The sequence below is a fragment of the Protopterus annectens genome, chromosome 5.part0, assembly GCF_019279795.1.
Source record: "Protopterus annectens isolate FY-2018-M chromosome 5.part0, PAN1.0, whole genome shotgun sequence".
Lineage (NCBI taxonomy): Eukaryota > Metazoa > Chordata > Ceratodontiformes > Protopteridae > Protopterus > Protopterus annectens.
Window position 1 is genome coordinate 1178376641 of NC_056735.1, and position 26603 is coordinate 1178403243.

At 41.2% G+C, this 26603-nt stretch overlaps 1 protein-coding gene and 1 long non-coding RNA gene across 2 annotated transcripts in view; one reads left to right on the top strand and one right to left on the bottom strand.

Annotated features, from left to right (window-relative positions):
• LOC122801582 (ILK associated serine/threonine phosphatase) overlaps nucleotides 1–26603 on the bottom strand; it is a 1071836-nt gene that overhangs the window by 643787 nt on the left and 401446 nt on the right. The window contains exon 8 of the mRNA XM_044071026.1: nucleotides 16666–16753. Within this exon, the coding sequence (XP_043926961.1) occupies nucleotides 16666–16753 (88 nt within the window). The remainder of the gene's footprint in view (nucleotides 1–16665; nucleotides 16754–26603) is intronic.
• Nucleotides 11426–24690, top strand: LOC122801583. Its single transcript, XR_006364762.1, has 3 exons — nucleotides 11426–11456; nucleotides 22008–22017; nucleotides 24617–24690. It is a non-coding gene; the product is annotated as an uncharacterized LOC122801583 (long non-coding RNA).

Below are 26603 nucleotides of genomic sequence, written 5' to 3' on the forward strand. Positions count from 1 at the left end.
TTAGTCTTCATGGAACAAATAATTTTCTTTTTTTCCTTTTCTATTGGAATTTATAATAGTTAAAGGTTTTGATGCGAGTTGTAATGCGTTAACAGTTATGTTACATTACACTTTTTTAAGGCTCCTTCTGCTAGAGAAATCCTTACGGTGTCTGAATTTTTCAGTGACATATTACTATAATTAAAATGTTAATTTCTTTTTTAGATTTAAATGTCTTTGTTAATAACATGCATGAGGATCCTATCATTTATCACATTGTACTTTCACTTCTGTAATGAAAATACTTTATACATATAGCAGAGAGGATTTCGTCTCATATTTGTAGATGGGTGGGGATGTTTGGATAGTTTTTACTATTCAAGCAAGGAGTTTTAGACTCCATGTGGGGTATGAAAGGTTTTAGAAAAGTTTGTTTACCATTTAAGAAAGTAATTTGTTATTTGTGGGTGTCTACTATTGCAATTGTATTCAAAAGATTCATCACCAATGAATATATTTTTCAAATAAACTGTTTTAGAGTTGGGAAGTGATTCAAAGATATAACTACTACATGGAATTTATGGGAATTTTTATGAAGATGTGTTGCACCAAATATGTCTCATTTTAAGCATCTCTTTAAATATTATGGTTTGAATAAGGGTTGTAAGAGAGGGAACTACATTTTTTTAAAGTTATTCAATTCCTAAATTATATTTGTACAGGAGACTCACTTATTGCAAACTGGTACTAAATCATATTCTGTTTTATCTAAATCTCATTATAATCAGAAAAAACAGGGCATAATTATTTTGTGAAGAAATACTTTACCTTTTCGTAAGATTGTTAGTTCCTATAATGACGATAAAGGTTTGCTTTGTTCAGCAACATTTGAAATTAATAAGAAAGTATATACTTTATTAATTTATATTGGATTCCAGGAACAGGAGCTAGGACCGTTATACATCTAGGTCAACTTATTTACATTTCAAAAGGTATTATTTTGGCAGGTGACTAACTGTATTCTAAAAGATGATGACACCAATGCCATTAGAAACAGAAGAATATCTCCTCCAGCTAAGGAGCTAATAAAATTTATAGACCTATTACACATTAATGACATACATGAGTTTGCAGATTCAGATTCACTCTATTTCACACATTACTCGCATAGGCATGGGGATCAAGCTAGAATAGAGAGCGTTTATATATCAAATGATCTAATAGTCTAGACAAGGTTAAGATCGTTATCTTGTCCACTATCAGATCATAATGCTATAACTTTTGACTTAATCCTAAAGCATAGTAACATTATTCCTATTAAATGTATACCTACCTATATAACTAATATAAAATACTTCAAAGATTTTTTCTTAAAGGAAATTCCGACCTTTACTGAAATTAACCATATAAAGGATATATCAGAGATATATTTATGGGACACTTTAAAAGCATTTCTATATAGTAGAATTATAACCTAGTATGCTTTTAAAGATAAAACAATGGGACAAGAACCTACTTGATCTACAAGAAAAAAATAGAAAAGCTAAAATTAGACAGTCAAAAAAAACAAATACAAATATGGTAAAAGAAATAAACAATCTAAATAGCAAATATTCAGAGATCCTGAACCATAACAATGGAAAAGTTTAAAATAGGTAATTATTCTGTTAAATCTAAATATATGCATAAGTTAGCTACCAGAACAAAACTATTTAATAACTCCAGACATATCAAATGAATATACTCTCCAAAGAAAAAGATAGTTACTGAAACTGAAGAAATTTTGAAAAAATTTAGAAATTATTTTAATGCAATAAACTGTAATAACCCAATAATGGACTCTTACGAGAAAATTAAAAACTTTATAAGAAATTATATCAAAAACAACTTTAGATCAAATCAAATGAAAGTTACTGATAGGCCTATTTTATTTTCTGAATTAAAAGCAAAGCCCAAATTAAATTAACACTCATTAAAGCTCCTGGTAATGAAGGCATTATTCCTGAACTTTATAAGTTAATACCAAAAGACGCTCCAGACATATTACTCCCTCCTGGAAATACACTCTTTTCTCCAACACTAAAACCAGACAAAGAATCTGTAAAAAGTTAATCCAAATTCTTTGCTAAACTGTCTATTCATGCTAATAGATTAAAACAGCTTCTTCCAGCTTTGATTAATGATGATCAAACTGGCTTTATTTTAAGTAGAAATTTTTATGATAAGATTTAATGTATTTTAACCATAATTGATTATGCAAATAGAGCAAATGCAAATTTAACCCTGGTAAGTCTAGATATTGATAGCACCTTTGATTCAGTCAACTGGAATAATCTCTCATTGGTTGTAAAGGAAAATCATTTCTCAAGTAATTTGATTCATCTCATTAATTATCTTTATATTAATTCTCCCACTTACATAAAAACAGGCTGACACACTTCAGAATCAATTAAGATTTCTAAAGGAACCAAACAAGGATGTTCACTCTCTCCCTTACTCTTTACTTGAGTTACAGAGCCATTTGCTAATTTGATAAGATCATCCTCAAATATTAAAGGTATTCAGATAGACCAGAATTTAACCTCCAAAATTGTTTGCAGATGACATTCTTATGATCCTCAATGAGTGTAACAAATCACTTTCAATAGTTTTCAATTCAACGGAAATCATCCACACAACAGGCCTCTCTAATACAGTACGCAAATGACTCCACACTCATATGAACAACATACAGCCTGGAACATCTCTAGAAAAATACTCGGGAAGCTTTAACAGACACAAACATGCCTTTGTAATTCACAACTCATGCTCAACCCCCCCCCTCAAAAAAAACTACTTTACTTTTTTCTCTACTCCCTCTCTCAAGAAAAAAAAAATAAAATCCTCTCTCTTAGTAGTACAACAATTGATGCCACTTCTCATACCAAACTGTTAGAGATGACAGTGGACGATAATTTTAAATCTGACCTGCATTTATAAAACTGCACAGAGCCGAGCCAAAAACTGCATCATCAACTCAACTAAACTTACACTTGCCACTACTTGCTTCCTCCCCTCACTACTTTATGGTGCTCCCATCCTTACTGACCTCCAAGTATCACCAAAAGCAGAACTTAAATAATGCTATAATGAAGTGGCTAAATTTGCAGGAAATACCAGAACTCGCCACTGTATAGCACTAAAAAGCCTTAATTGGTTAGAACTGCCCCATCAACTAAAACATACATAGCTTACCAACTATAAAATTATCCAGCACAAAACTGCTGCTTGTCTGGCACTAAATACTGCTTGTCTGGCACTAAATACCACTCTACCCAACTATGTTCCTACTCAGCTATTATGACCCAATGACCAAAAACTCGTCTCTGTCCACACACATATCAAATCTGCTGAGCATGGTCTGTACTCATACCATGTTTCTAAGGCCTGGAACTCCTTACCTCTGTCAGGTCAATACCCTCCCTTCCAGTCCTTTAAAACCATTCCGAAAGACTTCCTAGCCAAAGTCTATCTCTGTGACTCCTTAACCCCAGGATAAACTATATCCTGAAATATGAACAAGTACCTAGTCATACCTTACACCTCATCTCTTTACTCCCCCGTCTTCATTCACTTCCCCAATCCTGTTTTTTTTTTTCTCCCACTTCATATTGCAATTCCTATTTGTATTATGCTAACTTACCTTTAGTTTCTAAAAATTTACTAAAATTTCTCTAAATATTAAATCATTGTCATATCAGCTGTGTCTATTTTTAACCAATATATTTCACAGTATAGCTAATTTAGTATAATTAAACTGTACATGTGTCTGTATTATGTTTGAATTTTGTAAACTTACTTTTAACACCTTTTTTGAATTATCACTTAAGACACAGACGAACATACGTTTACATAAAAGAAAACAACCCATATTAAAATGTTCCCAATTACAAATGTTATACATCACATATATATTCTTTTGTATAACTATCAACTCAGCATTACATAAAATTGCTCAATTCCTGCCTTCCCTTAAACCTCACTCCTCCTCCAAGCCTTTATTATGCATGCATTGTTCCCAAAACTTTCATTTTTTTTCTGTCTAATTTGCTCCTATTCTTTTCTAAAGATCCCACTTCTAGTTCTCTTACCTCCGTACAATATTCAATACTTCAAATACTGTTGGCTAATTTCATACACGTTGTTGCATACTTGGGAGATATACTTATGTCATCCTATTCCTTTGAATTGCTTATCCAATCTCTCTTCCCAATCCTCCTCTGATTGATTTCTATAGTTATGCAGCAATATTTTATATACCCTATTTTTAACAGTGGCTTCTGGTCTAGATTCAACTAAAAACTCACTTACAATTTCCCTATCCCTTTCTCTTTTCCTATATTCTGATATCAGTCCTTGAATGGGAAGGCAGTCTCTAGCCTGCAGTCCAAATGTCTTTTTAGCCTCCTCCCATTCTATTTAACTTTCTCTCACTAGTTATTTGCTCCCAATACCTTGGTTCCTTTGCTAGTTTTCTCCAGTAAATTCCAGTCCCCTCTTTCCTATTCTTTATACCCCTAATTGCAGGTATCCCTATCGGCAAAATCTCCTTTTTCCATTCCTGTGCTGGCTTACTAAAGACTGTAAAATTATTGTTCTTAAAATGTTTTTGTAATACGTTGGAGCTTTTCTCCCTTGACCTCCAAACCTACACTGTCGCACTTTCCTGACAGATGTCAATAAACTTAAACAGCCTGTCCTCTTGGCCATAATCTTTACAGCAGTGCAGCATCCCTTAATCAGATAACTTTTGTTTAGATCCTTTTACTTTTGACTTTATCATGACTTACCTTTCACACACATACCTTTTTTTTGTGTGTGTGAAATTCCTGGCTACCTCTGCTAATTTGGTATGAAGCAGTTAGCTACGAACAGCATGAACATGGTATGGGATGCTGATCACTGTATGGCATCAGCTCAGATCCAGTACGAAGATGGACAAAAATGTTAATAGATGTATGGCATCCAACTCCTACAGTCTGAGGGACACAGAGGGCTGTCTGCAATAATGCTGCAACTACACCCCAACACAAAGTAAGCAGGGGTGACTTGAAGGGTATCACTGGTAAACTAACAAAGAAAATAGTAATTTTGTAGTAATAATATGGAGCTAGAAGGTAAGGTTGCTTAGACAGCAGTTTGACAGCGATTTTACTGTATGACATTTTTAATCTCAAAATGAAACAAAATCAGGATATATTTAGATGATGCGAAGTCAGTGCTACTATAGACATGTTTTTTTTTTTCAGGATAACGCTTGCTGTACCAAGTCTTCCTTTAGTACCAGTGAGTTGCAAAACAGCATTTCTTTGAGGCATGGTTGGAAAAATTATGCATTGTTTTTATATTACCCAACCCTTAGTCTGTGTACTGAACTAAGGACATTTCAGGGAAGACAACCAACTGACATCATGCCACTACGCCATTGTCTGCCTCTAAAAAAATAAAATCCATGGAACAGAGAAAATGGTTGGATCATTTCTTTCACTTTTGAGTGATTCTGACACTCCCATAATTCCCTGCCATTCTTGTTAAAAGCTCAACAAGACTGGAGGTCAATGCTGGATACTAGCCCCCCCTTAATCATTTAAAGGCTACAAGAATTTTTTAAACAACCGAGTACCCAGTCTACAGTGTAATTCAAATGTTCTGAGAGTTCTGCAGAGCAGTTTTACACAAGCAAAATTTCTCAAAACAAAGCTAAGTGAGAGTTGGTGCACTTAAACATTGACAAAAATATTTTGTTGAAATATTTCAGTACTCTGTAAGCATTTCCAGTAAGTTCTTCAAGCAGAAAGATTACAATTGGCAGGAGTTAAGACATAACTACTACAAACAACTCTTCTTAAAATTCAGAGACACTGTAACCACTCAGTAAGGACAACAGAGAAATGCACGGAAAAGCCCAAGTGTGAATTCTCAGACAAATGTGCAACATGTCTGCCTAAGTGATATATCACTGCATACCAAGATAAAGCAGCTGATCTAGACATGCAAATAAGCCACAAAGCATGTATTAACAGCAAATTAAATAGAGAGAGACAAAAGTGTTGCAACAGAAAAAAGGCCACTGTGCAACTGTGACAGCAAAACGTGTGGTCTCCTAGCAACATATCCAAAAAGTACAGTTTTGTACCTACCATAAATGTAGATGTCCGATAGGAATGCATCTGCAGTCCTTACAAATGGGTTGTCCTGTCGTCAGGCAGCCCTTTGGTCGGCCGGATTCCAAAGTCTGGGTCTGGCTTCGGCTGGTGTCGCACTTCACCCGACGTCATTGCTGCAGTTATTCAGGTATAAAGGCATCAGCCGACGCCATTTTCCTCAGTGTTTCTTGCCCCAGATGCCAGGTGCCCTCTAGGAAGGCTAAATTTGGATAAATGCCAATGATTCCAAATATTAGAGAGCAAACAAAAAATAAGCATGTATGTACATATATACAAACAAATACACCATAATAGATTCCCCCAGCTAGCTATAAGAGGGGCAAATACCCTAGGAGTACCACAGAGGGAAGGAGGGTGGGTAATCCTGACTGCAGATGCATTCCTATCGGACATCTACATTTATGGTAGGTACAAAACTGTACTATGTCCTTCAAGGATGCATCTGCAGTCCTTACAAATGGGTAGAATACCATAGCCAAACTAGGGGAGGAGGAAAGATAGAATTATGGTGTAGTTAAGATCCCTTGCAAAACAGCAGTGGCAAAACCTGCTCGGGATCTAGAGTATAAAGGTAAATTATAATGCTTGGCAAATGTATGCACGGAGCTCCAAGTAGCATCCTCTAAAATGTCTTTGGTAGCCACTCCTCGTAGAAAAGCTGTGGTAGTGGCTGTAGCTCTTGTAGAGTGAGGCCTGATGTTTTCTGGAGTTTTCTTTCCATGGTAGGAGTAACAAAATCTAATGCAATTTCCTATCCACTTAGATATTGTCTGTTTTGAAATTGCTTTCCCTTCCATTCCTGTTGCATATGCTACCAGTAGCTGGTCAGTTTTTCTATTGCTCTTGGTCCTGTCCAGGTAGTAGCGTAATTGTCTGTGTACATCCAAGGTATGCAACAGTCTTTCTCCCCTGTTCTGTGGATTGGGGAAGAATGTAGGTAGGTGGATAGCCTGATTTAAAGATACTCTGGAGACCACCTTAGGCATAAAAGTAGGATTTGTTCTCATGGACACTCTATCTTGATGGAAGATCAGAAAGGGCTGTACTGCCATTAATGCCTGTAGCTCAGAAACCCTTCTTGCTGAAGTGATTGCCAGCAGGAAAGCAGTTTTCCATGATAAGTATTGCAATTCTGCTGTTGCTGCTGGTTCGAAAGGAGGAAGTGTCAATTTTCTAGCACAAAGTTCAAGTCCCATGCAGGTAATGGTGGCTTCCTAGGAGGTTTTACATTTTAATTCCTCTCAGAAACTGCCTGAGCAGAGGATGTGAGAAGACTGGAGGATCCAAGTCGTATTCTGCTGAAATAGCTGATGCATGAATCTTAATGGAAGAGTAGGACAGGCCTTTGTGGAATAGCTCTGCCAAGTATTCCAGGATGTTGGCTATGTTTACCAGTGACACATCTTCCCCTTTAGCAGTACTCCAAATGAGATATCTTTTCCATTTTGCTGAATAGGTTTTCCTTGTTGAAGGTCTGCGAGCTTCCAAGATAATGTCCTTAACCCTTTGGGAAAAATTTGGGTTAATTTGTCTTATGCAATGTTCCAGGCAGTCAGCTGCAGAGTTTTCAGGTTTGGATGCAGGGTGTTGTAGTTGTTCTGAGTTAACAGCAAGGGAACTAGGGGTAAGGGCCATATCTGTTCCTGAGACATGCTCCTCAGTAATGGGTACCAATGTTGCCTTGGCCAATCTGGAGCTATCAGAATGATCCTTGGACGGTCCTCTTTGATCTTCAATAGCACCTTGTGCATCAAAGGAAGTGGTGGGAATGCATATGCTGTCAGATTTTTCCAACTGAAGGATAGGAGTCCACCTTCCATGCCAGTGGGTGGTACGTCCTGGTGCAGAATTTCTTTAATTGGTGATTGTGTGGGGATGCAAATAAGTCTATTTCTGGGAGACCCCATTTTCTTGTAATGGTTTTGAAGATGTCCGGATGCAGCATCCATTCGTGGGCATCCGTGGTAGTCCTGCTTAATATGTCTGCTAGAGTGTTTTCTTTTCCTGGTACAAAGATTGCTTGTAACTGAATGTTGTAACTCAGGGCCACATTCCAGAGGTCTAGGGCCATCCGGCATAGAGGGTACGAATGTGTGCCTCCCTGCTTGTTGATGTACCACATAACTGTGGTGTTGTCTGTCCTTATCATCAATTGGCCTTGTCGAAGAAATGGTTTGAAAGTCTGAATTGCCAGTTTTACTGTCAGCATTTCCTTTAGGTTTATGTGTAGGTGCAGCTGTTCTTGAGTCCATAAACCTTGTATGCATTTGTCCAGCATGTGGGCCCCCCAACCGAGGTCTGAGGCGTCCGTTGTGATGGTTTGGCTTGGTTGAGTGCTGTGGAAGGGCAATCCTTCGTTTGATTGACAGGCCTGAGCCCACCATTGGAATTCTTGCTTCAGGCATGGAATTATTGGAATTTGAGTTTCTAGGCTGTGCTTGTGCTGAGACCATAAATTCCTTAGGTACCACTGTAGCTTTCTCATATGCAGTCTGGCATGTGGGACCAATATTATGCAGGATGCCATGAAGCCCAATGCTTGTAGGACTTTTCTTGCTGTTAGATGGTTTTGCTTTGTTAATGCCAAGAAGTAGAGAGGGAGTTGCTCCTGTTTTTCTACTGTTAGGAATGCCATTTGTTTGGATGTGTCCAGCTCCGCACCCAAAAAGGTTATCTTTTGGGATGGTATCAGCCTTGACTTTTTATATTGACTGTATATCCCAGGGCTTGTAGAAGGTAAATGACTCTTTTCAAGTCTTCTGCTAGCTTGTTTTTGTTGTCCGCTTGTATCAGGCAGTCGTCCAGGTAAGGGTAGATTTGGATTCCCTGAAGCCTGCAATGAGCGATTGCTGATGCCAGGCATTTCGTGAACACTCTGGGCGCAGTAGATAAGCCAAAGGGCAATGCTGAGAATTGATAATGCTCTGATCCTGCAAGAAATCTGAGGTATCTTCTGCAATTTGGTCGTATGGGGACGTGCAGGTATGCCTCCTTGAGATCTAGAGTTACCAGCCAAGACTCCTTGCCCAGCATGGGAAGAAGCTGCTGTAGGGTCAGCATTTTGAATTTTGGAACAATGAGGAATGTGTTTAAAGCGGACAGATCGAGAATAGGTCTCCATTTGCTTTCTTTCCTTGGTACTAGGAAGAGTCTGGAGTAAAAGCCCTTTCCTTGCTCCATATATGGTACCTTTTCCACAGCTCTCATCCTTAATAATTGATTTACTTGTTTTAGAGCTTCTGCCTTTTGATTTGGAGGTAGGTTTGGCATTCCTCTCTTTCCTGGTAGAGTATGGAAATGAAACCTGTAACCTTGGTCTATTGTCTGCAAAATCCACTTGTCTCTTGTGATGTAATGCCAGTTCTTTGAAAATAAAGCTAGCTTCCCGCCTAAGGGTGCTCCTAGTTGTTCCCTGGTAGGTGGTGCCAGAGCCAAGTCACTGTGATTGTCCTGTAGTAGTGGTGGTGGCTGTGTCTGTGCCTCGCTGGTTGTTACCCTGCCACTGGCGTCCCCTGTAGGCACCCCTGGATTGGCTTCTGCCTCTTGAACGCCTATTCCTGCCTCTCTGTGCTTTGGAGGAGTCTGGAAAGGACCAATTCTTGGAGGGCCAATTCCTGCTAAACCTTGGAGTTTGGACCTGTAAGAAATCTTTCACTGTTTGGACAGATTTTGCCTTCTCTTCCATCTTCTTCAGCACCTGTTGTGCAGGAGAGCCAAACAAATTGATCTTGTCCATGGGAGCATCTAATAGTTTTGATTTGACATGGTCAGGTAAGGCCTGCTCTTTTAACCATGCATGCCTTCTGATAACTGTGCCAGTCATGGCTGATCTAAAGGAAGCCTCCAGTGCATCATAGCCGCATTTTAAAGAATGGTTACTAACTTGCTGAATGTTATGTACCATTTCCTGAACATATTTCTTGTCTAAAGGTTCATCAGAGGACAGTTTTTTGGTTAACTGGTCTTGCATAAATTCTTGATACTGGATCATATGAAATTGACAGTTCAAGGCCCTAGCTGACAGAGTAGCAGAAGTGTAAACTTTTTTACCCCATCTCTCTAAGGACCTGGATTCCCTTTCAGAGGGGAGGGGATTTTTGGCAGAGGTAGTTGCTACAGCCTTAGGCCCCTGGGAGATAGTCTCGGGATCTGCAAAAGGAGCCTTGTATAAATGGTGATGTGTGCCCGGGACCCTGTAGAACCTATCGGGCTTAGCAGGGGCCGGAGTTAATGAATCAGGAGCAGTACAAGCATCATTAAATGCATCATCTACAACAGAAAAAACTGGAGGTATAGCTAAAGGCCTATGTTGTGGTAAATGCAAAAAGGTTCTAAGCCTTTTTCTGGAGTCTGAAAAATCTTGGTCCTGCCACTGAAATTGTTCCCTCATAGCATGCAAGGTTTCCCAAAGGAAAATTCCTCAGGCGGAGAGGCAGAAGGGATGGACTCTTCAGCATCAGAGTCTTCATAAGGGGAAAAAGGAGCCTCTGGAGGGTCTGAATCATCAGAGGAATCATCTGTGGAAACTGGCTCAGGGGGCTCTGCTCTAGGCCTCTTCTCTGGAGGTGGGTGATAGGCCCTGTCTGGGTGAGGTTGGGATCCCTGGATTAAAGAAATGAGATCCTCTGCTAGACTAAGCATTTGGGAACTGGAGCTAGGCCTGTGAGAGGGGGTCTTAACAGGCACAGATTTAGTAGCTTTAGCTGCTTTAGCCCTGGCAAAGGCCTTAATGGACATGGCTGCAGGAGGCCTAGCAGCTCCACGTGCAGGGGTTGAAATATCCAAGGGAATAGTGTCAGATAATTCCTGAGAAACCACAACTGCAGGTTGGATTTCAGAAGCCGATTCCACGAGGTTGGAAGAGGCCTCGGTAGAAGGTAAGTTTTCGGCTGAAGGAAGAACCGCTTGCTCGGTTTCAGCCGAAACCGAGACACTCGCGGTTGGCTTAACCGCGAGTGTCGGTCCTTCTCCTTGTGTTTTTTGGATATTTGTGAAGTCGGAGGATCCGACGGCATAATATAAGCAAAATCAGAGCCGAAAAACTGCTCAGCAAATTCCGACCGACGTCTAAGCGTCCGTCGGTTAAAAGAAGCACAGGCTAGACAAGCTGCTACGTCGTGGTCTGGGCCTAAACAAGGTAAGCAGTAAGAGTGGAAATCTTTATGAGGTATTTGTTTCCCACAAGTTAAACAGTTATTCACTTTTTCTGACATCGGCTGAGGCAAGAAAGAGTCTCCAACGGGGTACTTAGCTTTTTAGAAGTCTTCGGTAGTAGTAGAAGTATTCGGTAGTAGTAATCTCTGGTTCTGACCGACCGGCACTTGCGAACAGCTTCTGCTTCGGGCGCCACGCGGCAAGAAAGACTGGGGAAAATGGCGTCGGCTGATGCCTTTATACCCGAATAACTGCAGCAATGACGTCGGGTGAAGTGCGACACCAGCCGAAGCCAGACCCAGACTTTGGAATCCGGCCGACCGAAGGGCTGCCTGACGACAGGACAACCCATTTGTAAGGACTGCAGATGCATCCTTGAAGGACATCAAGCGTTGACTAAAATTTGGTCTGTATTCTTCATACCTCTTTCGATTTAACTTCTCTAAGACTTTTGAGTTTCTAACACCATGACAGGAATGCATTCCATTCATAAGTCAAGGTATGATTAAAGTTCATGAAAATAGTACTGTTTAAATCTTTAGCCAAAAGTGTTCTTCACAGCACCCGCAATGTGTCCAGAACTGACTCCTGCAATTCACACAGTGTTATATGCATCAGTAACGCATCTAAATACGACTGTAAATTCATTTTTATGGGACCCATTGCTCCTATTACTGCTGGAACTTCCAATATGGTATCCTTCCACATTGCCATCATTTCTGCCTGGAAATCCTGATATTGTATGATTATGCATCTCTCTGTCGGCAAGACACGGTGTAGTGATTTCAATGATCAATGCTACTTTTGTCTTCTTTTCATGGACTATTATATCTGATTTTCTCACATCTGTTTTTGTTTTAATTGTCCATAATGGGTGATCCCATGTAATATAAACTTCATCATTTTCCATAATGCTTAGTGGCTCACGTTTCCAATGTTTCTCAGCTGCTTCAATATTGTAATGTTTGCATAATCCCCAGTGCAATAGTCTTGCCACATTATTATGCATTTCAGTATACTGGCCTACTGCCATTACTGTATCACACCCAGCAACAAAATTGAACAGTTTTCAATTCTGTACCACAAAACCTGCATTTGTCTGTTTTTCCTTCATGTTCAATGGACTTTGTAAACCACTGTGTATGCAGTCCAATATCCTGGGCTGCCAATATTAACCTTCCTTCTTTTGATTTAAATTCATCTCTCCTTAACCATTCCTGCATCAGATCCTGATCAACAACATTGTTACAGGAGTTTTCTATACTTGTATCTATATTTATGCCTTTTCCACCTTTCTTACCTTCTTATCTGATCTTTCATCTTATGTTCTTTCATTTGTTTTTTGGCACATTCAGTTGCTGCCTAATCTTTGTCTAATTCTGGTTTGATTTCCATTCCCACTTGACACCAATATACTTCTGCTAAACTAAGCAGGAAAGTCAAGACTTGTTCTCCTTGTGTTTTAAAACTTTCATTAAGTTTAGATCTTGTGAGGTCATCAGATACGTAAGCAGTCCTATGACTGCATATCTAAACATGTAATCAAATTCCAAGGAGGCCCACACCTCCTTTGGAATATGGAATACATAACCTTGGTAAACACTGATTTTTATAAATCATTTGATAAGTGTGATGCACTTTTCTTGTTTTCCTCTACAACTGATACAATACCTTTTGGGAGCAACTCAATCACCCCAAAAACTCCAAGTAAGAACAGGAAGAACAACTTGGTTTACAACTTGGACTTTCTTCCTAGCTGTCAAGACTGTTTTCAGTATTAATTTTAGTCCACCAGTATGAAGCTGCCACTGGAAAAGTAAAGCAATGGCACCATCTGTACTCTAACAGTCATCATCAGAAGTATGTAAATACACACAACACATTATATGCAAATTACATTATGATGTGACTATGTCAATCATGTTTGCTGTAAACAGCTGGTACTATTACACTGGTATGTCAGCCCCCCCCCCCTGCTTCCATGAGCAATAGGAGGCTGTACTAAAAGCTGTACAGACCACCATAGGACTTGACATAGCAAGATCTTATACTGTTGTGAAGTCATTCACAGAGGAGGATGTACAAATGAGTTCTAGCATGCAGGCAGGAATGGGTAATAAGCACACTGCAATTAATTTTGGAAATGTACTGCTCAGGCCTCCTTAAATAGTATATCATCAACAGTACACACTGCCCGCAGCTATTCCCCAGATGAAGCACTGTACAGCATACACACAGCTGATACCAGTGGAGCATGCACACTACTACACTGCTGGGCACCCTTAGAACAGGAATGCATGCACTCTACCAAACAGCACCACATGTACTTGCATAGTTTATCTGCGACTATGTAGCTCCATCTATGCAGCAAGACAGCAGAGTTAAAGCATGAGAAGTTAGGCTGCAGAATCTTGTAGTCCTATGAGCCCACCTCTGTGTAAAGTTTCAAACTGTGAAAGAGGAAGAAAAAATACTACCTATCCCCAGACAAGCAAAAAGCATTTCCCTTTCACCAGCTATCATCTGTTCATTCATTTTATTTATTTTTGTTAACCATGGTACAGGACAGATCAAGTTGACCTAGGAAGCACTGCCAGGTTAGGTCACTTGCTGAGAGTCCAACAACGGGGGAAATGGAGGCTGAGGGGATCAAACCCTAGACTACTGTACACAACTCATTAACAACTCACTGTCTTCATCTTCCGTTTTAACTGCTACTGGCTCCTGTTACCAGCAAGGAAGCAGAATCTGCATAGCTGCATGCCTTTAAGGGAAAACTGCACCACGCAACATAGTTAACCTTAAGCCAAGAGTTAATTTTGTTCCTCCAATATCATGGCATCTTTCAGTTTATTACATCCATATTCCCATGCACAGATCATGGTAGTCGCATTTCTTTCTTTTTTTTTGTTTTTTTGTGCCTAACTATTTCAGAAAGGAGCTTCCTGTGTAGCCGAGACTTGGTATACCACTTCTAAAGTTCATTGCTCTGCATTAGTCAGCACTCAGTTTTTCATCCTGAAACAGTTTCTTGCTGAGATCAGTAAAACACATGCATTAACAAGTGAAGAGAAACTCTTCCAAAGAGTTAGTTTTTGGATAAATCTTTAAGTGAAAGATAAATCTTCACGTGAGTCAATTTCGTCTGCAGCAAAACTATATATATACAAAATGGTTAGTATTTTCATTTTTGTCCAGTGAAACACTGCTTTTGTCCATGTAACTCTGGATACCTTAATGAATTAAGTCTGAACTACTGCAGGCCTTATTAAATTTTCAACTGATAACTGAACCACAAACAAACATGCAGAGATGACAGACTGAACTGAGAATAGAGGAACGTCATGAAATGTTTAAGGACCAGAAATGGGACTATTTAACCCTGTTATTTAGTTTGCTTTGCAGAACGTTTAAACGTGCCATTAGAAGCACTGTAACAGCTCTCAGCAAAATCAGAGTCTTTCAGTGAAAAAAGAAAAACAAATGCTGCTTTCACACACTAAGAAAGCCTGACTCACAGCATGATCAGTTTAGTTAAGTTGTTATTGTGTCTTTCGGCTTTTAGGGGTCGCCACAGAGGAACTCCGGTCTGCGAATGATTGGTAGTTGATTTTTACGTGCCGAGTTACCAGCCCTGACGCACAACCTTCAACAAAGGTACGCCCATTCACGCATGTCTCCACGCAGAAGACGCTCTAGCTGAGAATCGAACCGGACAGCGTCTTACTGTGAAGCGACAATGCTACCGCAGCACCACCACCGCTAATCAGTTTAGTTAAGTGAAAGACAATATTATGAAATTAGGATGAATCATAAAACAGCAGCACAAGTTACACTGCATGAAGAATTCAAAGATTATGGGGAAAAAACTATATCCCAGGTCCCATAATGACCATTATGGGGTATAACCAAATAAAATACACTACAAACACTTACTGGGATTCTAATACATCAGTATAACTCAATTACAATATGATAGAAAATATACTTAGGGAGCTTCAGGGTTAAGTTTTGATCCTTCAACACACTATACTCTATGAACACCATCTACCTCCTATTCAAATGTGGTCACAAAAGCAGTTCATTTCATAACCCCAACTCTAGCACAGCCCATAGGGGTAGGATGGAAAACTTCAAGTCTTTCTGACCATAAAGGCATATGTAATGGTTTCTAGGGTGCACACAGCTGTTTTCTTGCAAGACTACTCTCACTACAATTTATGCAACTCAAGCTCACTGCAATGATAGAATGAACAATGCAAAGTAACTAACTGAAAGATTTGACTCTGCTTATAAACTTCACATGTGAAGTACTGTCAGCTGCGCAGTAATGATTTTGGTATGCTAAAGGGACAGCATCAATGAATTCCAGGGTAAAACTCTGCCACTACAAGGACAGAGAGCTAATACCCAAAATAATGCAGGTGATATTCACAACCACCTAAAACTCTGCAGACTTAGTTCCAGAACTCTGCATCATCTTTTGTCTCCCTTCATGGATTCTTTTGGCCTTCTGAGTGGAAGTAAATACATGTATACTTAGCATACCCTGGAATTTAGCAGAAATCTTTCTTTGCTATGGATGCTTTTGTGAATGCAATGGGTGTGAAAATGCATTACACTTGAAAGAGATCCCGGCAGAGAAAATGTTGCCTTTACCTGAAGTGCAGTAACTTCTGACCAATAAAGAGAAGGTAAGAGTCAAAGCCACTTGAAGGGGCTGTGGTGGTCTAACCCTAGGCATGTGGAAGTAGATTTCAGTTTCAATTCAACTGCAAGCAGTTAATGTTCATTACAGTGAAGAATTAAAAATTACTGATCACTCCAAGTCACAGAAACCAGAAATTTTCCAGGCCTGTTAAGTGTTAACTTTTTATTTTGCAAGTTTACAGACTTTAAAAGCCCAGACCTTAGATCTTTGTGCAAGAAACAAACGTACTAACCACTTTGAGTCCATTTTAACATAGCCAAAAGTCTGGTGGAAATCTTGCATGTTAACCCCCCCCCAAATTTTTTCAAGAAAAAACTCCCCAGCTGCATAAAATGACCAGTATTTATTTGACATTTGTTTACCAGTAGATCCCAAGGTTAGGCTTACAAATGACAAAGAATCCAATACTTAAACACTCCCCACAGCAGCACCTTAATATCCTTTCCCAGTGTCTCGCTATTTCATTTCTCATCTTAAAACATCCCTTACTAACAAATCTCCTCCCTTATCCATCTGTGATTTTATTCATTTAGATGAAAATAAATGCACTGCAAATCAGTGAATATAATTACTGTTTTAAAAAGTGCATTTACACATTTTTATTATACAACATACCCTGCTGTCACCAAGATTGGCAATGTATAGAACACCATCAATAGCCAGAACGCAGGTTGCCGTGCAACCATCCTTCCAAACAGGCTTCCTAAAAGAAACCAGGAAGAAAAAATAAACAGTGCAAAAATACATGAAATAAATGAGCAAAGGAATAAACTAACAGTTTACATTATTTTGTAATCATGTAAGCACAGCAACTTCAAAACAACAATTATGCAGCATAAATAAAATGTACATAGAGTAAACAAATTACTTCAAAGTCACTTTTTTTAAATGCATTCCAGCACCAACTTTTTCTGAGGTTTTAATTTATCCTGTCTGATCATTTTCCTATAGGTTCATATGCCAAACTGATGCCACATGAGCTACCTCGATGGCACAGAGGGACAGCATCTGTGACAGCAGCCATCCACAGCCAGAAATGTGTTTGGCCAGACTGGCAGGGAAATAGGATAAAGCTGACAATGGTCATCCCTTCTATCTCAGGGGAGGAGGGTTGAGAAGAACTGCTTCTCATGTTACCTCTGGTAGTGACCATAAGCCTTATAGCTTGGCAGTTCAATAATGGAGAGTGAGACATGCTGACATTACATGTTGCTCCTTTGCTACATCAGGGTATGGACTGTGACCAAATTCTTGGATGATGGTTCCTGGCACCCAGGCCATAGCTCCCCACTCCATGCCTTTAAAAATTACGTGGCAAGGTCAACTTCCAAAGGAGGCAGAGGCCTGTCTGGTGGAGGGATAAAGTTGAGATTTTCAGATAGGAGCCACAGGAGCAGTGGGGGAACAGATGTGGTCTGTAAAACCACAGGCAGAAGGTCAGCAGCTAAACAAAACAAAAAGCAAAAGGATGTCACTTGCAGCTGTCCAAACATGCTGCACAACATAGAAAAATATTTTACATAAAACAAAACAAGTTAATTCTTCAGACCTGCAGCCACCTGTATTATGGCTTCAGTACAACACATCCTGTGCTCATTTTCAAATTAAGAAAGTGCAACTGCAATACTAAACTGATGCTATTTAATTTTCAACTGAAGTAATTCTAACTACAATACCAAACTGACAATATTTATTACTTCACCTCTTGCTGCTGCAATTTGCAGAGAAAGTGAATTACTACTTATCAACAATTATTACTTATCAACAGTCACCATAATTGCAGAATTATGAGTACCATAATCACTGTAGCAAGCATTCGTATGATTAATGGGATTAACTGCAGGCAACTGTGATTTTTTTGCTGCAAGATATGGAAAGCGGGCCAACATCCACAGAAGGCACAAGGTTACCCCACTGCAACTGTCAGCAGAAACCTAACTATAAAGAAGGGTATAACCTGCACTTCCTCCTCTTTTTTACTGACGACTAGGCATATGAATGTTACAACTTCCTGTTTCTAACCTTAAGGTTAATGCACTCAGGAGTACACCTCTTCACAAACAGCCCAGCTCATCCAAGAAAAACCTGGACGTAAGTATATGTTCCAAAATGTGTGTCAATCAATCTAGTCACATTTCATTGAAGAAAAGAAAAAGAAAAAAAATCACTGACACGACTGAAAATATTTCATGAAAAACACAAATCACATCTGACAGAAAACTGTGTAAGGCTACAGAAAAATTACTGACACTTTGGTTTGGGATCATGTGAATTACAATGCAAATAACTGTTGATCAGTATTTTTAACATGGCAACGTCCACTATTACGCTATACCTGTACCTCCAGAACTTGTGTTTGTGTGCATTCGGTGTGAGAAGCTTTCTCTTTACTCTACAGTTATGCAACTGTGGAGTTAGTATGCTTAAAGGGGTGTGGGGAGTTTTTGCCCCTTTACAAAAAAACATTTGGAGGTATGCATTATACTAAGTTCCAGTTAGAGTACTTACATTTCTATTTACATTTATACTCATACAGTAGTTATATTTATATATTCTAAGATTTTACAGAGGTAGAAGTTACTAAAGAGAAAACCTATGTATAACTTAATGGATTGTACAGCAGCAGTTAAATATAAATTTTTTTTGTCATTTCAGTGAGAGTTTGAGAGTATTCTATTTAAAGACAGTACTTGAATAGTATTGTACAGTGAGCACAAAAAAAGTAGTAGTTCACAAAGACAAAGGATCAGAAATGGCTATGTACTGTACAAAAAGTAGGCCTAAGACCTACGAGAAATCTGTGTGGGGGGGGGGGGTGAAAAGTACAGTTGCGCACACTTACCATAAATGTAGATGTTTGAGTGTATTCACTGTTGCAGTCATTACATTTGGGTTATCTGCTTGCAGGTAGCCCTCACTCGGCCTGATTATCAAAGTCTTTGGTCCTGCGGCGGTTGCTGCGTTATCTTCCATTATGTCAGGTAGTCAGGAGTATAAAGCATGCAGCCGATGCCATTACATTATTTTTCTTGCCCCAGACGTCAGGTGCCATCATAATGGGAAGCAATTATATGCAAGGTTACACCTCCAACAAAAAACAAATATACCAGAAAGCTTAAATACAGTAAACAAGAAGAGAGGTATATAGTCAATAGAGGTCAGGGGGCTGGAGGGAGGAAAAGTACAGTTTTGTACCTACCATAAATGTAGATGTCCGATAGGAATGCATCTGCAGTCCTTACAAATGTGTTGTCCTGTCGTCAGGCAGCCCTTCGGTCGGCCGGATTCCAAAGTCTGGGTCTGGCCTCGGCTGGTGTCGCACTTCACCCGACGTCATAGCTGCAGTTATTCGGGTATAAAGGCATCAGCCGACGCCATTTTCATCAGTGTTTCTTGCCCCAGATGCCAGGTGCCCTCTAGGAAGGCTAAATTTGGATAAATGCAAATGATTCCAAATAGTAGAAAGCAAACAAAAAATAAGCATGTATGTACAATATATACAAACAAATACACCATAATAGATTCCCCCAGCTAGCTACAAGATGGACAAATACCCTAGGAGTACCACAGAGGGGAAGGAGGGTGGGTAATCCTGACTGCAGATGCATTCCTATCGGACATCTACATTTATGGTAGGTACAAAACTGTACTATGTCCTTCAAGGATGCATCTGCAGTCCTTACAAATGGGTAGAATACCATAGCCAAACTGGGGGAGGAGGAGAAATAAAATTATGGTGTAGTTAAGATCCCTTGAAAACAGCAGTGGCAAAACCTGCTCGGGATCTGGAGTATAAAGGTAAATTATAATGCTTGGCAAATGTATGCACGGAGCTCCAATTAGCAGCCTCTAAAATGTGTTTGGTAGCCACTCCTCGTAGAAAAGCTGTGGTAGTGGCTGTAGCCCTTGTAGAGTGAGGCCTGATGTTTTCTGGAGTTTTCTTTCCATGGTAGGAGTAACAAAATCTAATGCAATTTCCAATCCACTTAGAGATTGTCTGTTTTAAAATTGCTTTCCCTTCCATTCCTGTTGCATATGCTACCAGTAGCTGGTCAGTTTTCCTATTGGCCTTGGTCCTGTCCAGGTAGTAGCGTAATTGTCTATGCACATCCAAGGTATGCAACAGTCTTTTTCCCCTGTTCTGTGGGTTGGGGAAGAATGTAGGTAGGTGGATAGCCTGATTCAAAGATACTCTGGAGACCACCTTAGGCATAAAAGTAGGATTAGTTCTCATGGATACTCTATCTTGATGGAAGATCAGGAAGGGCTGTACTGCCATTAGTGCCTGTAGCTCAGATACCCTTCTTGCTGAAGTGATTGCCAACAGGAAAGCAGTTTTCCATGATAAGTATTGTAATTCTGCTGTTGCTGCTGGTTCGAAAGGAGGAAGTGTCAATTTTTCTAGCACAAAGTTCAAGTCCCATGCTGGCAATGGTGGCTTCCTAGGTGGTTTTACATTTTTAATTCCTCTCAGAAACTGCCTGAGCAGAGGATGTGAGAAGACTGGAGGATCCAAGTCGTATTCTGCTGAAATAGCTGATGCATGAATCTTGATGGAAGAATAGGACAGGACTTTGTGGAAGAGCTCTGCCAAGTATTCCAGGATGTTGGCTATGTTTACCAGTGACACATTTTCTCCTTTTGCAGTACTCCAAACGAAATATCTTTTCCATTTTGCTGAATAATTTTTTCTTGTTGAGGGCCTGCGAGCCTCCAAGATAATGTCTTTAACCCTTTGGGATAAATTTGGGTTATTTGTTGTTATGCAATGTTCCAGGCAGTCAGCTGCAGTGTTTTCAGGTTTGGATGCAGGGTGTTGTAGTTGTTCTGTGTTAACAGCAAGGGAACAAGGGATAGAGGCCATAATTGTTCCCGAGACATGCTCCTCAGTAATGGGTACCAATGTTGTCTTGGCCAGTCTGGAGCTATCAGAATGATCCTTGGACGGTCCTCTTTGATCTTCAATAGCACCTTGTGCATCAAAGGAAGTGGTGGGAATGCATATGCTGTCAGGTTTTTCCAACTGAAAGATAGGGAGTCCACCTTCCAAGCAAGTGGGTGGTACGTCCTTGTGCAGAATTTCTTTAGTTGGTGATTGCGTGGGGATGCAAATAAGTCTATTTGTGGGAGCCCCCATTTTCTTGTAATGGTTTTGAAGATGTCCGGATGCAGCATCCATTCGTGGGCATCCGTGGCAGTCCTGCTTAATATGTCTGCTAGAATGTTTTCTTTTCCTGGTATAAAAATTGCTTGTAACTGAATGTTGTAGCTCGGGGCCACATTCCAGAGGTCCATTGCCATCCGGCATAGAGGGTAAGAATGTGTGCCTCCCTGTTTGTTGATGTACCACATAACTGTGGTGTTGTCTGTCCTTATCAACAGTTGACCTTCTCGAAGAAATGGTCTGAATGCCTGAATTGCCAGTTTTACTGCCAGCATTTCCTTTTGATTTATGTGTAGGTGCAGCTGGTCTTGAGTCCATAAACCTTGAATGCACTTGTCCAGCATGTGGGCCCCCCAACCGAGGTCTAAGGCGTCCGTTGTGATGGTTTGGCTTGGTTGAGTGTTGTGGAAAGGCAATCCTTTGTTTGATTGACAGGCCTGAGCCCACCATTGGAATTCTTGCTTCAGGCATGGAATTATTGGAATTTGGGTTTCTAGGCTGTGCTTGTGCTGAGACCATAAATTCCTTAGGTACCACTGTAACTTTCTCATATGCAGTCTGGCATGTGGAACCAATATTATGCAGGATGCCATGAAACCCAAGGCTTGCAGAACTTTTCTTGCTGTTAGATGATTCTGCTTTGTTAATGCCAAGAAGTAGAGAGGGAGTTGCTCCTGTTTTTCTACTGTTAGGAATGCCATTTGTTTTGTTGTGTCCAGCTCTGCACCCAAAAAGGTTATCCTTTGGGATGGTATCAGTCTTGACTTTTTTATATTGACTGTGTATCCCAGAGCTTGTAGTAGGTAAACGACCCTTTTCAAGTCTTCTGCTAGCTTGTTTTTGTTGTCCGCTTGTATCAGGCAGTCGTCCAGGTAAGGGTAGATTTGGATTCCCTGAAGCCTGCAATGAGCAATTACTGATGCCAGGCATTTCGTGAACACTCTGGACGCAGTAGATAAGCCAAAGGGCAATGCTGAGAATTGATAATGCTCTGATCCTGCAAGAAATCTGAGGTATCTTCTGCAATTTGGTCGTATGGGGACATGCAGGTATGCCTCCTTGAGATCTAGAGTTACCAGCCAAGACTCCTTGCCCAGCAAGGGAAGAAGCTGCTGTAGGGTCAGCATTTTGAACTTTGGAACAATGAGGAATGTGTTTAAAGCGGACAGGTCGAGAATAGGTCTCCATTTGCTTTCTTTTCTTGGTACCAGGAAGAGCCTGGAGTAAAATCCCTGTCCTTGCTCCATAGATGGTACCTTTTCCACAGCTCTCATCCTTAATAATTGAGTTATTTGTTTTAGAGCTTCTGCCTTTTGATTTGGAGGTAGGTTTGGCATTCCTCTCTTCCCTGGTAGAGTATGGAAGTGAAACCTGTAACCTTGGTCTATTGTCTGCAAAATCCACTTGTCTCTTGTGATGTAATGCCAGTTTACTGAAAATAAAGCTAGCTTTCCGCCCAAGGGTACTTCTAGTTGTTCCCTGGTAGGCGGTGCTAGAGCCAAGTCACTGTGATTGTCCTGTAGTAGTGGTGGTGGCTGTGTCTGTGGCTGCACCTCGCTGATTGTTACCCTGCCACTGGCGTCCCCTGTAGGCACCCCTGGATTGGCTTCTGCCTCTTGAACGCCTATTCCTGCCTCTCTGAGCTCTGGAGGAGTCTGGAAAGGACCAATTCTTGGAGGGCCAATTCCTGCTAAACCTTGGAGGTTGGACCTGTAAGAATTCTTTCACTGTTTGGACAGATTTTGCCTTCTCTTCCATCTTCTTCAGCACCTGTTGTGCAGGAGAGCCAAACAAATTGATCTTGTCCATGGGAGCATCTAGTAGTTTTGATTTGACATGGTCTGGTAAGGCCTGCTCTTTTAACCACGCATGCCTTCTGATAACTGTGCCAGTCATGGCTGATCTAAAGGAAGCCTCCACTGCATCATAGCCGCATTTTAAGGAATGGTTACTGACTTGCTGAATGTTATGTACCATCTCCTGAACAGATTTTTTGTCTAATGGTTCATCCGAGGACAGTTTTTTGGTTAACTGGTCTAGCATAAATTCTTGATACTGGATCATGTGGAATTGACAGTTCAAGGCCCTAGCTGAAAGAGTAGCAGAAGTGTAAACTTTTTTACCCCATCTCTCTAAGGACCTGGATTCCCTTTCAGAGGGGAGAGGGTTTTTGGCAGAGGTAGCTGCTACAGCCTTAGGACCCTGGGAGATAGTCTCGGGATCTGCAAAGGGAGCCTTGTACAAATTGTAATGCGTGTCCGGGACCCTGTAGTACCTATCAGGCTTAGCAGGGGCCGGAGGTAGAGAATCAGGAGCAGTACAAGCATCATTAAATGCATCATCTACAACAGAAAGAACTGGAGGTATGGCTAAAGGCCTATGTTGTGGTAAATGCAGAAAGGTTCTAAGCCTTTTTCTGGAGTCTGAAAAATCCTGGCCCTGCCACTGAAATTGTTCCCTCATAGCATGCAAGGTTTCCCCAAAGGAAAATTCCTCAGGCGGAGAGGCAGAAGGAATGGACTCTTCAGCATCAGAGTCTTCATAAGGGGAGAAAGGAGCCTCTGGAGGGTTTGTGTTACCTGAATCATCAGAGGAATCATCTGTTGAAACAGGCTCAGGGGTCTCTGCTCTAGGCCTCTTCTCTGGAGGTGGGTGAGAGGCCCTGTCTGGGTGAGGTTGGGATCCCCGGAGTAAAGAAATGAGGTCCTCTGCTAAACTAAGCATTTGTGAACTAGAGCTAGGCCCGTGAGAGGGGATCTTAGCAGGCACAGATTTAGTTGTTTTAGCTGCTTTGGCCCTGGCAAAGGCCTTAATGGACATGGATGCAGGTGGCCTAGCAGCTCCACGTTCAGGGGTAGAAATATCCAAGGGGATAGTGTCAGATAATTCCTGAGAAACTGTAAGTGCAGGAGTGATTTCAGAAGCCGATTCCACCAGGTTGGAAGAGGCCTCGGTAGGAGGTAAGTTTTCGGCTGAAGGAAGAACCGCTTGCTCAGTTTCAGCCGAAACAGAGACACTCGCGGTTGGCTTAACCGCGGTTTCGGCCGAAACCGCGGACCGCGAGTGTCGGTCCTTTTCCTTGCGCTTTTTAGATATTTGCGTAGTCGGAGGATCCGACAGCATAATGTAAGCAAAATCGGAGCCGGAAAACTCCTCAGCAAATTCCGACCGACGTCTAAGCGTCCGTTGGTTAAAAGAAGCACAGGCTAGACAAGCTGCTACGTCGTGGTCTGGGCCTAGACAAGGTAAGCAGTAAGAGTGGAAATCTATATGAGGTATTTGTTTCCCATAAGTTAAACAGTTATTCACTTTTTCTGACATCGGCTGAGGCAAGAAAGAGTCCCCAACGGGGTACTTAGCTTTTTAGAAGTCTTCGGTAGTAGTAGACGTATTCGGTTGTAGTAATCTCTGGTTCTAACCGACCGGCACTTGCAAACAGCTTCTGCTTCGGGCGCCACGCGGCAAGAAAGACTGAGGAAAATGGCATCGGCTGATGCCTTTATACCCGAATAACTGCAGCTATGACGTCGGGTGAAGTGCGACACCAGCCGAGGCCAGACCCAGACTTTGGAATCCGGCCGACCAAAGGGCTGCCTGACGACAGGACAACCCATTTGTAAGGACTGCAGATGCATCCTTGAAGGACATCTAGGACTGCAAAAGTGAATACACTCGAACATCTACATTTATGGTAAGTGTACACAACTGTACTATGTTCTTCGTGTTTCACTGTTGCAGTCATTACATTTGGATAGATTCCCAAAGCCAAGGAAGGGAGGAGGCAATTAGCGAGCATTAGGATCAGCTATTAGACCCTGCAAACCTGCAGTGGCAAAACCAGCTCTGGATTTAGAAAAAATTGCAAGTGGTAATGCTTGGTGAAAGTATGTACAGAACTCCAGGTAGCAGCTTCTAGGATGCCCCTGGCAGGAACACCTCTGAGAAAGGCTGTAGAAGTAGATGCAGCCCTGGTGGAATGAAACTTTATCCCCTGTGGGGTAGGTTTTCCATGGTGATTATAGCAGAAATTAATGCAATGGCCTATCCACTTATAAATGGTTTGCTTTGAAATGGCCTTCCCCTCTGCCCCTGCAGAAAAAGCAATTAGCAGCTGTTCAGATTTCCTGAGAGGCTTAGTCCTGTCCAAATAAAATCTAAGTTGTCTGTGCACATCCAAGGAGTGCAGTATTAGTTCCCTTTTGTTCTGTGGATTAGAGAAGAAGGTTGGCAAATGAATGGACTGATTAAGGGCATCACTGGATACCACCTTGGCATAAAGGAAGGATTGGTCCTGAGGGACACCCTGCCCACATAAAAGATGATGAAGGGCTCCACTGCAATGAGGGCCTGTAACTCAGACACCCTTCTTGCTGAAGTGATGGCTAGATGGAAGTTTGTTTTCCAAGAAAGGAATTTCAACACTGCATTTGCAGCTGGCTCAAAAGGAGGTAGAGTGAGCTTTTCCAATACAATGTTAAGGTCCCAGGCTGGAGTAGGGGCTCTCCTGGGTGGTCTTAAATTTGTGACCCCTCTGAGCAATTGTTTCAGCAGGGGGTGAGAGAAGAGGGGTGGCTCAGTATTATAATGTGCTGAAATGGCTGAGACATGAATTTTAATAGAAGAGAAGGAAAGGCCCTTGTGAAGCATCTCTGTTAAGTATTGAAGACTATGTGGTAAACTGGGCAACTGTTGTGCCCATCCCCTGAGTCTGGCTCCAGGAACAGAATCTTTTCCACTTTTCGGCATAGGATTTTCTAGTACTAGGCCTCCTTGCCTCCAGGATGACATCCAGCACTTGCTTGCTGAGGGGTGGTATTGGAGAACTCAGGTAATTAGCCAGGCTGCCAGGTTCAGGGTTTGAAGCTGGGGGTGCAGAATCTGGCCCTCCTGCTGGGACAGCAGGGAAGGGGTCTGAGGCAGATGCCATGGTTCCAGCAATGACATACTGTGCAAAAGGGGGTATCAGTGCTGGCATGGCCAGTCTGGTGCAATCAGTATTGTCCTTGGTTTGTCCTGTGTGATCTTTATTAGAACTTTCAAGAGGAGAGGCAGAGGGGGGAAAGGCATAAACTGAGAGGCTTTCCCAGGTAAAGGACAGGGCATCCACTTTCCAAGCTTGTCTGTGGGGAGTCCTTGTGCAGAAATTGTCCAATTGGTAGTTCTGAGGGGAGGCAAACAGGTCTATCTCTGGGCTCCCCCATTTGTTTCTCAAAATGTTGAATATCTTTGGTTCCAGTTTCCACTCGTGTTGGTCCATGAGATTTCTGCTTAGGTCTGCCAGTGAATTTAGCTTGCCTGGCAGGAATTGAGCTTGTAGGTGCATTGGTAGCTCATGGCTGTGTTCCACAGAGCCATGGCTAGTCTGCAGAGAGGGTATGAGTGGGTTCCC